This window comes from Dermacentor variabilis, chromosome 2 (assembly GCF_050947875.1).
Source record: "Dermacentor variabilis isolate Ectoservices chromosome 2, ASM5094787v1, whole genome shotgun sequence".
NCBI classification, from domain to species: Eukaryota; Metazoa; Arthropoda; class Arachnida; order Ixodida; family Ixodidae; genus Dermacentor; species Dermacentor variabilis.
Window position 1 is genome coordinate 41,335,373 of NC_134569.1, and position 13,622 is coordinate 41,348,994.

The following is a 13,622-nucleotide window of genomic DNA, read 5'->3' on the forward strand; positions in this document are numbered from 1 at the left end:
GATCTACATTAGCGTTCGGAATAACATTGTGCCCGATGGCTGTTGCAGTCTTGTCGACTAGGGTAGCCACCTATCCCTCTGTTGGGCCCTTGTAAACCTCATTTCCTTGCAGGACGCATTTTCTTCCGGTCTCCTGGAGTGCAATTATGGCAGGCGGCGTTATGTGTGTGTTTATGTATTATTTGAGCGGGCCTTGCTTACTGCGATATCCGTAGCAGTTCCACTGCCATATGTCGTGTTCTGCCTGGCATGTACTGTACTTCCCATGTTAGTATGGGGAGAATTTGCATAAGTGTCTGAGGTGTTCGAATCATTTGACAGGGCTGCTAGACCTGCTCTGCGGTAGATACGCTCTACCTTGTCTCTTACATTGCTGGCTGTTATGTGTTTCCTGATTGAGCTTTGGACTTCTTTGATTTATTGGGTAATCTGCTCATAATTTGTTGCAGCATTCGTTGTAGAGTGGTCATGGTAACTTATTTGCCATTTTCTACTGCCATACATTTACTGCCTGCATGCAGTTGTCCAAAGGCCTTGCTCTGATGCTATCTGTAGTTCCCTTACAGAAAAGGCATGGCCTGAGTTGTACAGGTTTTGAACACAGAAGCTGCAACTTGTGGAAATGTTTGACACAAGGTTTTGCCAAAGCAAGACCACAGAACACACATAACCTCACCATTTTATTGAAGATGAACTCTCAGACCTTAAGGCTCTTTACATTTGAGCAGACATGTAAAAAATGTTAAACGTCTTTCATGAAAATATGCCTGTATTATGCTGCCAGAATGCCTCAAGATTACCGTATTTCTTTGCATAATGAAAACACTCAGTGAATGCACCCCACATTTTCCAATCGAGAAGAGTTCTTTCTTTTCCTCATATAATGATCATACCCTGAACTTGCTCCATGAAGTAGGAGACACATCGTTCAATTTGGCGTCTGATACAGCGTCTGACCAGCTGAAACAGCAGCCAGATCTGAGGCATTTTGCCATGCTGTAGCACCAGATCGAACGCCAGCAGATGCCACACGTCCCATCTGGTGCTTCTGATACAGAGCTACAGCATAGCAAAATGCCTCAGATCTGGCTGCCGGTATGGCAAGTCAGGCACCTTATCAGATGCCGAATCTAACAGTGTGTCTCCTACTCTTTAGAGGGGGCCAGGGAAAAAAAAAAAAAGCTGCTCTAAAGTTTACCTTGAATAATGAATGCACTCCCCAACTTTGTGGAAAGATTTTCAGGAAAAAAGTAAGAGTTCATTATGAGAGTAAATATATGATATACAGTATTGACAGATGAGCATGTATAAGGGCCTAATTATGAGAGCACGTGGCACTAATTGTACCTGATAGCTACTACTGTATTGTGCTGACAATGTAATGCTACTATAATACCATGTATTGGTCAGTGATAGTTAAGTGATAAAATGTCATACAACAACATTCTCAATGGGTGGGGGTGTAAATAACCAAATACAGTAGATCCTAGATATATCGAACTCAAAGTAGATCGCAAGACAGTTCGATGCTATATCGATAATTCGAAATATAAAATATGCCAATCTGAAGCTACTTGAAAAATTCTGCATGTCTTGGGCAGTGTACCTCAACAAGTCATCAATACTAAGCAGTTCAAGTTAGCTTCGAAGAGAGTGAAGGATTCCAACAGACTTCAAATTGCATAACAGGCAGGACTCTGACAATCAAGAACAGCCCGTCGTTCATGCAGCCATCATGCAGATGCCTCCCATTTTCCAAGAATATACCAGCCACCCAACACATCAAAAACAATGTTCTATAACACAAGTTTACACACTTCTGAGCTGAAGTACTCTACAACAGGGAATGGCCAAGTTTGTCCAATAATAATTTCAGTACTACAGTTCAAACCAGCAAGCACACAAAAGAGGAAAAGAAACATGGCAATGTATCATAAAGATACTTGCATGAAAATGCTGTGTAATAGGAAAACCATCAATCAGGGAGGAAGAAAAGCCGTAGAACACTACAAACAACACATCAAGCAGACATCTGAAAAAGACACACATGCGCACATACAAAATGGGAGAGAACTGAGAAAGATGTGCTTGGTTCCAGCTGTGCTGTATGTGCTTTGTAACAGGTGGAAGAGTATGACACAACAGAAAACATGACATAGCACTGACCATTTATTGTGCGGCTCAAGTGTGGCTGCTTGCAGTAAGGTTTGATTTTATATACTTGGTACAGTAGCTCAGCAACAGTGTTATTTCACTGTTGAGCACAAGCTCAATAGAAGTTTGTTGGTGAACATGACTATTTCTGCAGAGTCAGTTATTTGCTGTAGGTCATTTACACATAAAAAAAAGGGGACCTAGAATGGAACCCAGTGAATATTTTGTTAAATACCTCACATGCTGAATGCGAGAATGTTTTGTGAACTTCTGTTCAAGTGCATGTCAGTAAACTCGAGGCAGGTAAGATTAATATTGAGCCCTATATTACAGTGCCTCTTATAAGTCCACATGACCGGGCACACTGCTATAAAATAGTGTGCTAGGCAGGAGAAGATGCTCAACTGATTACCAAGACTACTCTAATGTTTCAAAGCTATGCCTGGGCTTTGACAGAAGCTGTTGACAGGGACTCCAGGATTACTTCAACTGCATAGGTTCCTTTAACATCTATTTAACATTCATCTGACTTAAAAGTAAACAAATGGGCTAGTGCAGCTTTGTAGCGTTCCTTTTCATATTGCAGGTTTGCCACACTTGGAGTCGAACTTATTCAAGCCCAATAAGGTAAAGACTTCCCACTTACTATACAAGTATGTATCAAACATATGAAAACATGCAACAGCCTAACAATAACTGACAAGATCGGGGGAAGCAAGATGACACAAATTGAATTTTTAAGTCTTGTAAGAATTGATAGCAGCGTGCTTGAAAGAATAGAAAAATTCTCATACTAGTGCGTGCTGTAAGAGAAAACTACTTATGCTGTTCTAACAGACAAATGTTGAGCACTGTGAATGAAGGGAGATACATAGGTTATCACACGTACAAGCAGATATGACCTCCCGACATAGCCTGTAATTTGACAACACAGATACAAGCCAAATGAACTAGTTCACATTAGGCCATGAAAAAAAATAATAATAAAGAAGGCAGCAGCATGCAGAAGCAAAAAGCGGGGGCAGCAGCATCAGGGCTACTTACGGATTGCAACTGTGGCCCCCGCGCCAAGCCGCATCAAGCCGTAGGAATGGTTAAGAAAGCACAGCAAAGGGTGGGGTTGGTGTGCAAGGGAATTGAGAAGGGGATACAGAGAAAGCGGGAAAGAAGACAAGACAACGTATCAGCAAATCAGCTTCCTTGCACGTTTTACAGCACATACAAGAACAACACAGCGGCACACAATGGCAGCAGCAGAAGCACCGGTAATGGCACTGGCCATTAGAAGTTAACGCACAGCACTTCAGCATGCTGTGCAGTATACTCCGATCTGAGAAACATTAAAAGGGCCTTGCAAGACTTTTTTGAACACAGGAAGCAAATGTTGTTGCTTGTTAGGCAAAGCCACCATGAACATCCGCGTCAAATTTTGTTCATGCACATGCAGTGCAAGGCCTACGATGCAGCACAAATGACCACCTGCTCTTTCCTTCCCATTCCTGAAGTCCATGCCAACTACTGCACTTATTGTGGCAAACTTATTCTTATGATGCAGATTGACCATATTTTATAAATCAAGACTAAGCAATGTCCCCACCGGAAATGACAAAATTCTTTTTGTGACGATGATATGGGCATTTCCTTTTAAATGTGGTGACGGCACACGCCACTGAGCTTATTACATATGCTTTTTCTGGTGTTTATTTTTTTCAAAATAGGAATATCACTTCGTCACATGTTTTGCTTTCCTTTGCACCATAAATCTTCTAGCCATCTCTTGTCTCCCCCTCAGAGCCACCTACATCTCCTCCGCTGCCCTTAAAACCCAACTTCTCAAGCAACCTATGTCCATGTTTATTGCTGGATCGATGTTGAGACAAATTAACAGAAAATGCTCTATGGTTTCTGTTCCATTTTCACACTTTGTGCATGAGTCATATTCATTTGAAAATTTTTCCTCCTCTACAACTCGGTGTTCTCAAACACCTTGACCTGGCTTCGAACCACAAGCATTTGGCTGCTGAGCACGAGGTTGCGAGTTTGATACCAGGTCGCAGCGCACACATTTTGATGAATGCACAATGCAAAAATGATTATATACTTAGATTTAGGTGCATGTTAAAGGATCCTAGGTGGCTAGAAGCCCTCCCCTGTGGCACCTCTCATAAATCCAGCGTAATTTTTTTATCAGGAATCAACAAGGTGGTGGTGCCATCTAGTAGCAGAGGAAGATACTACCGCAATAATTCTACGGGCTCTGAAATCAGCTGTAGCACTGCCCGACTGGAAGTAAGGCCAACACCTAAGCTCAGTATGCTAAGGTGAGTGGTGCATGGCAGGCATCATTCTGCATTGAAACAGTGGCTCAGCTTTGATTGCTGCAGGAACAATGAGGTGTAGAAAGAAGAACAACTTTTGACTGCTGATGACTGCTCACACAATGTGCATTGAAAAATTTTAAATGTTTCCTGATAAAGGCTTGTGAGGAAGTGCCCTTTAATACTCAACTTATGTCATATAACTCATAAAAAGTTATGAAGGGCTCCTAAGAAATGTGAATGATGAAAGATGCAGCATTTTGGGGAGGAAGTGATCACCAAAAATACCACTTTCACACAGCTTCGCAGTGGACATTGTAAGGTGTCCTTGTCATGAGGTTGTTGGCATCACCAAATGGTCCTTGCAACACAGCAGCAGTCCATACATGACAACATTTACTTCCACTGTTTTACAGGAATGCAGATATCAGTCCTCAAGTAATCAGCATATTACAACAGAACTTCACGTAAGCCGTGTGTTCAAATTTCACAGCAAAATTTACAACAGTCCAGAATGCTGTGTGTAATCACTTCGATGTAAGCACAGCAGCCCAGAATATAAATAATTACCACACAGGAACAAGATAAAACACTGGCAGACCCAGCCAGTTTATGTCTGAAAACATAATTTCAATCAAATGAAACCACTTTAAGCCAATAAAAGAAATATTGTGTTTTAGGAGATGAACCAATTTCAACTGCTGAGTTCCTATGGCTCAGAAATGAAGTGGGAACATGAAAAATGCAATCCCAGTGCAAGTGGAAAGTGTTGCAGAAGCACAAGTCATGTCAAAATTGCTTACTATGTGCAGGCAATGAGCTTGCCGAGAGATAACGTTGTGCAGGTTAGAAGCATTGCTGTGAGGACAATGATTGCTGTGAGGAGGATTCAAAACATGCAATCGCCATCCTCTACTACATTATGCTATGATTAACTGATGACCATTTTGAACATATAAGAACTTAGCATAGTTTCTGGAAAAGGGGCTTGGTGCAAATAGACCATACCTTTGTAAACCAATATGCAAGCCTACAGCATTGCCAGGCAGTAAAATAAGGACAGAAGGCCAGGCTGACATGATACTAATTGTAGGCTTAATCGCACACACAGATACATATGCACGCAAACACACACATGCATGTGCGCATACTTTGTCAATGCCACAGATGTGGTACTCACGCTGCACAATGAAGCGGACTGAAGGAGTTCCCATAAAATGTATTTGTTCGAGTGTGTTCCAGGAGCATGCCAAGACATGGGCCATGACCTAGCAAACAAAGCACCAAAGGAAACAAAACATTTTATTTACAAAGGTACAAAAAAAGGACAACTGAAATATCTGTAATAGTCATATGTGCCCTTGGTTTCTTAAAGAGCCCCTTCACCAGGTTCCAGCATTGCAAGCACACAAGCACAGTTTGTAGATAACATAGCGATGATGCTGTCAGCAATGTGTATCTCCTTCAGGTGCCAATCAATCCTGTCCATTGAAAATTTAGTTTTAACATATTTCTTGCATCTTCAGAATCATGGAAAGTGCACAGCTGCGTAACTGATTACCCTAAGCGCTTTTATTTCATCAATAAGGTTTTCTTTTTCAAGTTTACAGAATGTGGACTATGCGAGGACCCTCCACAGGAACTTCAGATATGAAAATATCAACTTTATGTCTAGCATACTTGGAAAGCACCTCACTAGTTACACAACAGATTACGTACATGGCACTGTGCCAAGAATGGCGTTGCTTATAGAAGCTGATGCGTCTTGCACTAGATAAGCAAAATTGAAGGTATCCTCATTTTGACAATCTCAGAATATGGCACACTGTTATTGCACACTTATGGAATAAAGTCATTTATTTTCTGGTGAATCTGGTACATCAGACTCCCGATAATTTGGACATTTTGGCAGTCCCCATCCAGTCCAAATTATTGGTTGGCGACTGTATAAACCTTGTTTTCCTGTAGACAGTACAATTGTCAAGTACTGTATCTTGCAATTCCATCAATTATATGTTTGAAAAAGCATAATTCTGGCTCCTTTCTACGGTGCCCATGTACCTTGTGAACACCATAAAAACGAACCGTTACCCACTTGCCCAAGCTTCCACAATGCATTCTTTCTGGTGCCTGTAACCTGTGTTGTAATTGCTTAAGTAATTTCTATTTACATGGAAAGTGATCTGCCTGCCCTTTGAAATTACAGGCAAATATCTATTCTAAGTATTAAAAATATTTTCAAGAAAATTATATCAACACGGATAAAAACATTTCTAGATAAATACAATGTGCTTTGTCATCAATAGCAAGGTTTCAGACCTCAGTTCTTAACAGCTACTGCAGTTTATGACTTTATCGCAGATGATAAACAGGCCATCGCAACTCAGTAAGGTAGTTGATATCGTCTTCCTTGATTTAAAAATAAAGAAAGCATCTGACACTGTGGATCGTTTAATTTTATTAGAAAAACTTAACCATTATGGGAAAACACGGGGAAGGTGGCAGCTGGAAATTCAAGACGATGAGCAAAACGAGAACAAGGTGAAACGAGCAGAAGACAAGTCCACTTGTCGAAACGTTGGCTCCTGCTTTCACCTTGTTCTCGTTTTGCTCATCGTCTCAACCATTACGGGTTTCACAGAAAAATATTTGATTTCCTTTCAAGTTACATGAAAGATTATTCTCAGGTAGTGAGAATTAATAATACAGTAGAACCTTGTTCATACGTGTCGGAAAAAAAAACACAAGGAACAACATACTAACTGGAAAAACATGATCCAAAGTATTAAAAAAAAACTTGACAGACTCAACTATTGTTGACATCTATGTAATGCGAAGCGCCGCGCAGATCGCTGCAGCACGAGACGCCAACAAGCGTCAGGCTGGTGATGCTACGGCGGCGTGAGACACGTGTTGTTTTCTTATTGCGTGGTGTTTAAAGGGGGCGATGGGAAACCTGCGCTGCAGCAGGGAATGGCGGCATGTTTGGATTATCACCTATTAACATGTGCAGTATGCTACCAATGGCACTACATATCATGTACTGTAAAAAGATAGGTGAAGGTGCTTATCACAATAGGTTTGGCGGCGATAGCTGTGAACACAGCATGCGACGACTCGGGCGGAGATTTGCTGGTACCGCAATAAGAAACTGTGAACGCCGTCATTTTGACGTGATACAGGTGGCTATATACTGTTCCTGACTGCACGTACCTCGTGCCTTTTCTTGTTCAGATGGGATCTAGCAGCTGGAATACGAATACAATTGCAGTCTGCAGCAGGGAATGGCTGCGAATTTCGGTTATCGCCTGCTAAAAGCTTGCGCTACTCTTCCGACAGCCCCATGTGCTGTGAAACAGATAGGCGAAGATGCTTATCACAATATAATTGGTGGTGATAGCTGTGATAACTGGTACCAAGATAAGAAACTGAGTGCACGCCGGAGTTTTCATGCGAGATGGGTGGGCGAGTATCATGGTAAAGCTGCCGTAGCGGGCAGCTATATACTGCTCTCAATCGAACGCGCCTCGTGCATTTTCTTGTTTACAAGGGATCTAGGGGGCCGGAAAACTTATAAGATTACAGTCTGGTGATGTACTGAACGCTGGTGCGTAAAAATTGTGTTTTCCGGGAACATATGAACTGGTCAAAAATAAGTGCAACTCTTCTGGGTCATATTTTGTGTTCTCGATTATGAATGTTGGCGCCGGAAAGACGTACATGATGGGAACATATCAATGAGGTTCTACTGTATTACATCCTCTAAACAAAATATTTGAACTGGCCTTCCAGAGGGTTCCAACCTAGGTCCCCTTCTTTTTAATATATAAATGACCCTCAGCAAATAACTGACTCTGCAGAAGTACTCATGTTTATCAACAACACGTGTTATTGTAACAGCGGATAATGTCGATGAACTAAGTCAAAAGGCAAACACAAAGTCAAGGAGAATCTTAGACTGGTTCTTAGGAAACAGTTGACAATTCACACAAAGAAAGCAAAATATGTGGTATTCCAGTCTCGCTTCAAAATTGCAGACACTACAACATTAAACCTAAAGCCAAGCAATGTCCTACTCAAACAGACCAGCTCCTAAATGTACCATCGGGTGATTTTTAATAAATGCAACGAGCGATCATGTAACTATGTTAGCTACAGGTTAGCATCTCGCTGGTACGGCTAAACTCAAGCTCGTGAGTCCTCTGACATCTGGGTTATACGCCTTATGTATTTTGCTTTTATAGCAAGTCATTTAAAGCACTGCATAAGCTGGTACGGTTTATGCGGATACCAAACACATTATGTTCAATGGCCGCTGATTCGGGGATTTGACTAGACTACGTTTAAAACGAAACTACTGTTTAAGCGGGTACGGTTTAACAAGGTTTTACTGTACCAACAGTCATAGCGGCATTACAAAATCAAGGAGTATAGAACAAGTAAAACTCTTGCTTGGGCTAGTTGGTTCATGCTTGAATGAGTAAAGGCAAGGCGCAAAAGACAAGGACTGAAGAAGGACACAAACGACAGGACCGGTGCCGGTCCTGTCATTTGTGTCCTTCTTCAGTCCTTGTCTTTTGCACCTTGAATTTACTCATTCGAGGATAGAACGCTTACATAAATACCTTGAAAAATATCTACAGAGGCTCTACGGCTACCTTAATTCTACACAAAAAAAGCAGGAAGATACCTATAAAGAAAGGGGTCAGACAAGGAGACACAATCTCTCCAATGCTATTTCCTGTGTGCTTGGAAGAAGTATTCAAGCTATTAAATTGGGAAGGCTTAGGAGTAAAGATCGATGGCAAATATCTCAGCAACCTTTGGTTTGCCGATGACATTGTTCTATTCAGCAACAATGCAGACGAGTTAAAACAATGAATTGAGGATCTTAACAGAGAGAGCGTAAGAGTGGGATTGAAGATTAATATGCAGAAGACAAAGATAATGGTAAATAGTCAGGCAAAGTAACAAGAGTTTAGGATCAACAGTCCACCTGTAGAGTCTGTGAAGGAGTATGTTTACCTAGGTCAATTAATCACAGGGAACCCTGATCATGAGAAGGAAATTCACAGAATAAGAATGGATCGCATATGGCGGACATTGCCAGCTCCTGATTGGAAGCTTACCATTATCACTGAAAAGGAAGGTGTACAATTACCGCATCTTATCAGTGCTGACATATGGGGCAAAGACTGGAAGACTGACAAGAAGGATTGAGAACAAGTTAAGGACCGTACAAAGAGCGATGGAACGAAGAATGCTAGGCATAACCTTGACAGACAGAGAGCCACTTGTTTCAGAGAGCAAAGGGGTATAGCCGATATTCTAATTGATATTAAGAGAAAAAAATGGAGCTGGCTCGGTCATGTAATGCGCAGGTTAGATAACCGCTGGGCCATTAGGGTTACACAATGGGTACCAAGAGAAGGGAAGTGCAGTAGAGGCCGGTAGAAGACTAGGTGCACTCGATGAAATTAGGAAATTTAATCTTGTACCATATAAGTGTATATGGAGAAGGTCTTCTAAAGTTTACAGGTATCAAAATTTGGAATGAACTGCCAGTGGAAATCATGAATTCTTCAAACTTCCAAAATGCTCTCAAACAATACAACATAATCTTGTTAATGTCACAATAAAAAAGGCAGATCGATTTCGCATACACTGAACCAGTAATCCAACCTTTTTGTTAGTATTGTAGTTTTTGTAGTCAATAGGAGATATGCTGGTGTATTGTCTGCTAATGTAGTAATAATGAATTTGGTATTATGGTATGTTATTAAAGATACGAACATCAATGGCTCAAACTATAGATTATTTAGGCTACTGTGCACAGCATAACTTGTATCTCTCTTCTTGCTTGGTATGTAATTCAAATAACAACAGTTATTGTTTGTTATTTAATCACAATAGCTATGATTATGTACAGCATTCTTCTCATTCATTGTTATCATGCACGTTACATCGAACTTAGTTCATGTTGCTCTCTCTCTCTATCTAGTTTTGAATTCACTTTACTCTGTGTTACCTATTATCTTGCTGTTATGCTGGGTGTTGCCTGTGTTTACTGGACCTACAACTAGCCTTTGGTTATAGGTCCACCAAGGGTTTGTTTACTTGTGCTTTATAATATGGAAATAAATAAACTATCTTCAAAAATTTCATTCTTCTTTGCTGCCATTGCTGTGCAGCCTGTTCTTGCATCTCCTCACATTTAATTAAAATTCTTGTTTTTGTTGTACTATTCAAATGAGTATTTTTGACAGTTTATTGAGTGCATTCTCTTTCTTTCGGCTTGCACACCCAGTAGGCAGACTTAATTGTTATAACCAATAATGCGGCATGGAACATAGTAGTAAGCGGTTCATTTCACCACGGAACACACACAAAAGCTTACTGTCAGTTGCTCATTGTTATGTCCAATATATTGTAAAGACCGGTATAATTATAGGTGGGTTCAACTTTTACAGCAATACAGTAGAACACTGTTGACATGGTTCCACTTCGTACAACTTCCCGGAGCCGACGTTCATACATGAGAACACACACAAAAAAAAGACCCATTACAGCATTGCCATTTGTTGGGCGTGTTGGTAAACTGACTTGGAAAGCATAGTTAGCACATTGTGGTGTTGTCTCCCTTCTGTCCTTGTTTGCTGGCGCTAAATGTGCTATTCGTCCCATTATACTTATGGTTATTTTTTACTGGTTAACATGTTCCCAGAAAACATGTTCTTTCGAGACCATTCATTATAGGACCAAAATGTGATAAACGAGGGAAAAGGGGGAACCGAGGGGCTAGATTTTATTAATTATGACAATACGAAGCCCACAGACAATGAAGCAAAGGAAAGCATTGGGGAAATTAGCTGTGGTTGAAATTGAAATGCAGAAAATAATAAAGAAAGGGAAACGAAAGTGGATGAAAAGATAACGTGTTGCCAGTGGGAACCGAACACACAACATCCGCATTACGCGTGCGTTGCACTACTAATCTGCCTTTTTCATGTTCCTGTGCTGTCCTCTACCAAATGCTGCTGGAGACATTTTGGGAGGGTCCTGAGGCCTTCGCCAGTTGATTTGTGTACCTGTGCCCATGTTGAGTGTGCGTCGGCTGTGTGTTTGAGGGATCTCAATTACAGTCCAACCTCGATATATCGAATTATTGTGTATATTAAACACTTTCTATATCACCTGGAAAATCGCATGCATTTAAAATTTTTGATTTCAAACGGGGTAGGATGTAAAATGAATATATCGAACTCCGCCACAACACACCACGGGTGCTCTGTTGACAGGCAGTGAACTTTCCTGCAACACCCTCAAAAATAGATGGGCTTCTCGACTGCTGCGCATTATAGCTGCACACATCAATTGCACCGAGGGCGCCATTTGAATGTAGCGATGTACGCAAGCGGTGGCTTGGCTAGTTCGACAACGTCAATGACGCATTGCATTTACTGCACTGACTGCTCCTCGGTGTCGTGCTCTGCGCCTGCCACACCTTTTTGGGTGCGGGCGTCCATATTGCAGCTGGGGAGGATCAGGTAACAGCAGATTTGTTGAAGGATGGTGGGCAAGATTGTTCTAAAAAAACTGGCCACCCTGTATACGCAATGCCTCATGACCTCGAGCGTATTGGAATCTTGGAAGAACGCCAACATAATCTTAATCCATAAGAAAGGGGACGCCAAAGAGTTGAAAATTATAGACCTATCAGCTTACTGTACGTTGCCTACAAAGTATTTACTAAGGTAATCACAAATAGAATCAGGAACACCTTAGACTTCTGTCAACCAAAGGACCAGGCAGGATTCTGTAAAAGCTACTCAACAACAGACCATATTCACACTATCAATCAGGTGATAGAGAAATGTGCAGAATATAACCAACCCTTATATATAGCTTTCATTGGTTACGAGAAATCGTTTGATTCAGTCGAAACCTCAGCAGTCATGGAGGCATTAGGGAATCAGGGTGTAGATGAGCCGTATGTAAAAATACTGAAAGATATCTATAGCGGCTCCACAGCCATCGTAGTCCGCCATAAAGACAACAACAAAATCCCATTAAAGAAAGGCGTCACGCAGGCAGATACGATCTCTCCAATGCTATTCACAGTGTGTTTACAGGACATACTCAGAGACATGGATTGGGAAGAATTGGGGAAAAGAGTTAATGGAGAATACCTTAGTAACTTGCGATTCACTCATGATATTGCCTTGCTTAGTAACTGAGGGGACCAATTGCAATGCATGCGCACTGACCTGTAGAGGCAAAGCAGAAGGGTAGGCCTAAAAATTAATCTGCAGAAAACTAAAGTAATGTTTAACAGTCACGGAAGAGAACAGCAGTTTACAATAGGTAGCGCGGCACTGGAAGTGGTAAGGGAATACATCTACTTAGGACAGGTAATGACCGTGGATCCATATCGTGAGACTGAAATATTCAGAAGAATAAGAATGGGCTGGGCTGCGTTTGGCAGGCATTCTCAGATCATGAACAGGAGGTTCCCATTATCCCTCAAAAGAAAAGTCTATAACAGCTGTGTCTTACCAGTACTCACCTACAGGGCAGAAACGTGGAGGCTTACGAAATTGTTTCTACTTAAATTGAGGACTATCGCAACGAGCTATAGAAAGAAGAATGATGGGTGTAACATTAAGGGATAAGAAAAGAGCAGATTGGATGAGGGAACAAACGTGAGTTATTGATATCTTAATTGAAACCAAGAAAAAAAATGGGCATGGGCAGGACATGTAATGAGGTGGAAAGATAACCAATGGTCATTAAGGATTACGGACTGGATTCCAAGGGAAGAGAAGCGTAGCAGGGGGCGGCAGAAAGTTAGGTGGGCAGATGAGATTAAGGAATTTGCAGGGACAACGTGGCCCTGCAAACTGACCGAACTGCATGTACAATTGACCGAACTGCATGTACATGACCGAGGTAGTTGGAGAAGTATGAGAGAGGCCTTTGCCCTGCAGTGGGTGCAGCCAGGCTGCTGCTGATGATGATGGTTCATATTGCCCCCACTCCTCTCTTTGGTGTTCGACGACATCATTAGGTGCAGAGGGGGGGCTCATCACTCGGAATGTGGAGATCGCAGCGGAAGTAGTGGCCAAATGTAGACGCTGCCGAGCTTGATCC

At 41.6% G+C, this 13,622-nt stretch overlaps 1 protein-coding gene across 3 annotated transcripts in view; it reads right to left on the reverse strand.

Annotated features, from left to right (window-relative positions):
• Positions 1 to 13,622, reverse strand: part of LOC142571690 (uncharacterized) — a 145,932-nt gene that overhangs the window by 57,727 nt on the left and 74,583 nt on the right. For all 3 annotated transcript variants that reach the window (XM_075680224.1, XM_075680223.1, XM_075680225.1), the window contains one exon: positions 5,653 to 5,740. In XM_075680224.1, coding sequence (XP_075536339.1) covers positions 5,653 to 5,740 — 88 coding nt within the window. The remainder of the gene's footprint in view (positions 1 to 5,652; positions 5,741 to 13,622) is intronic.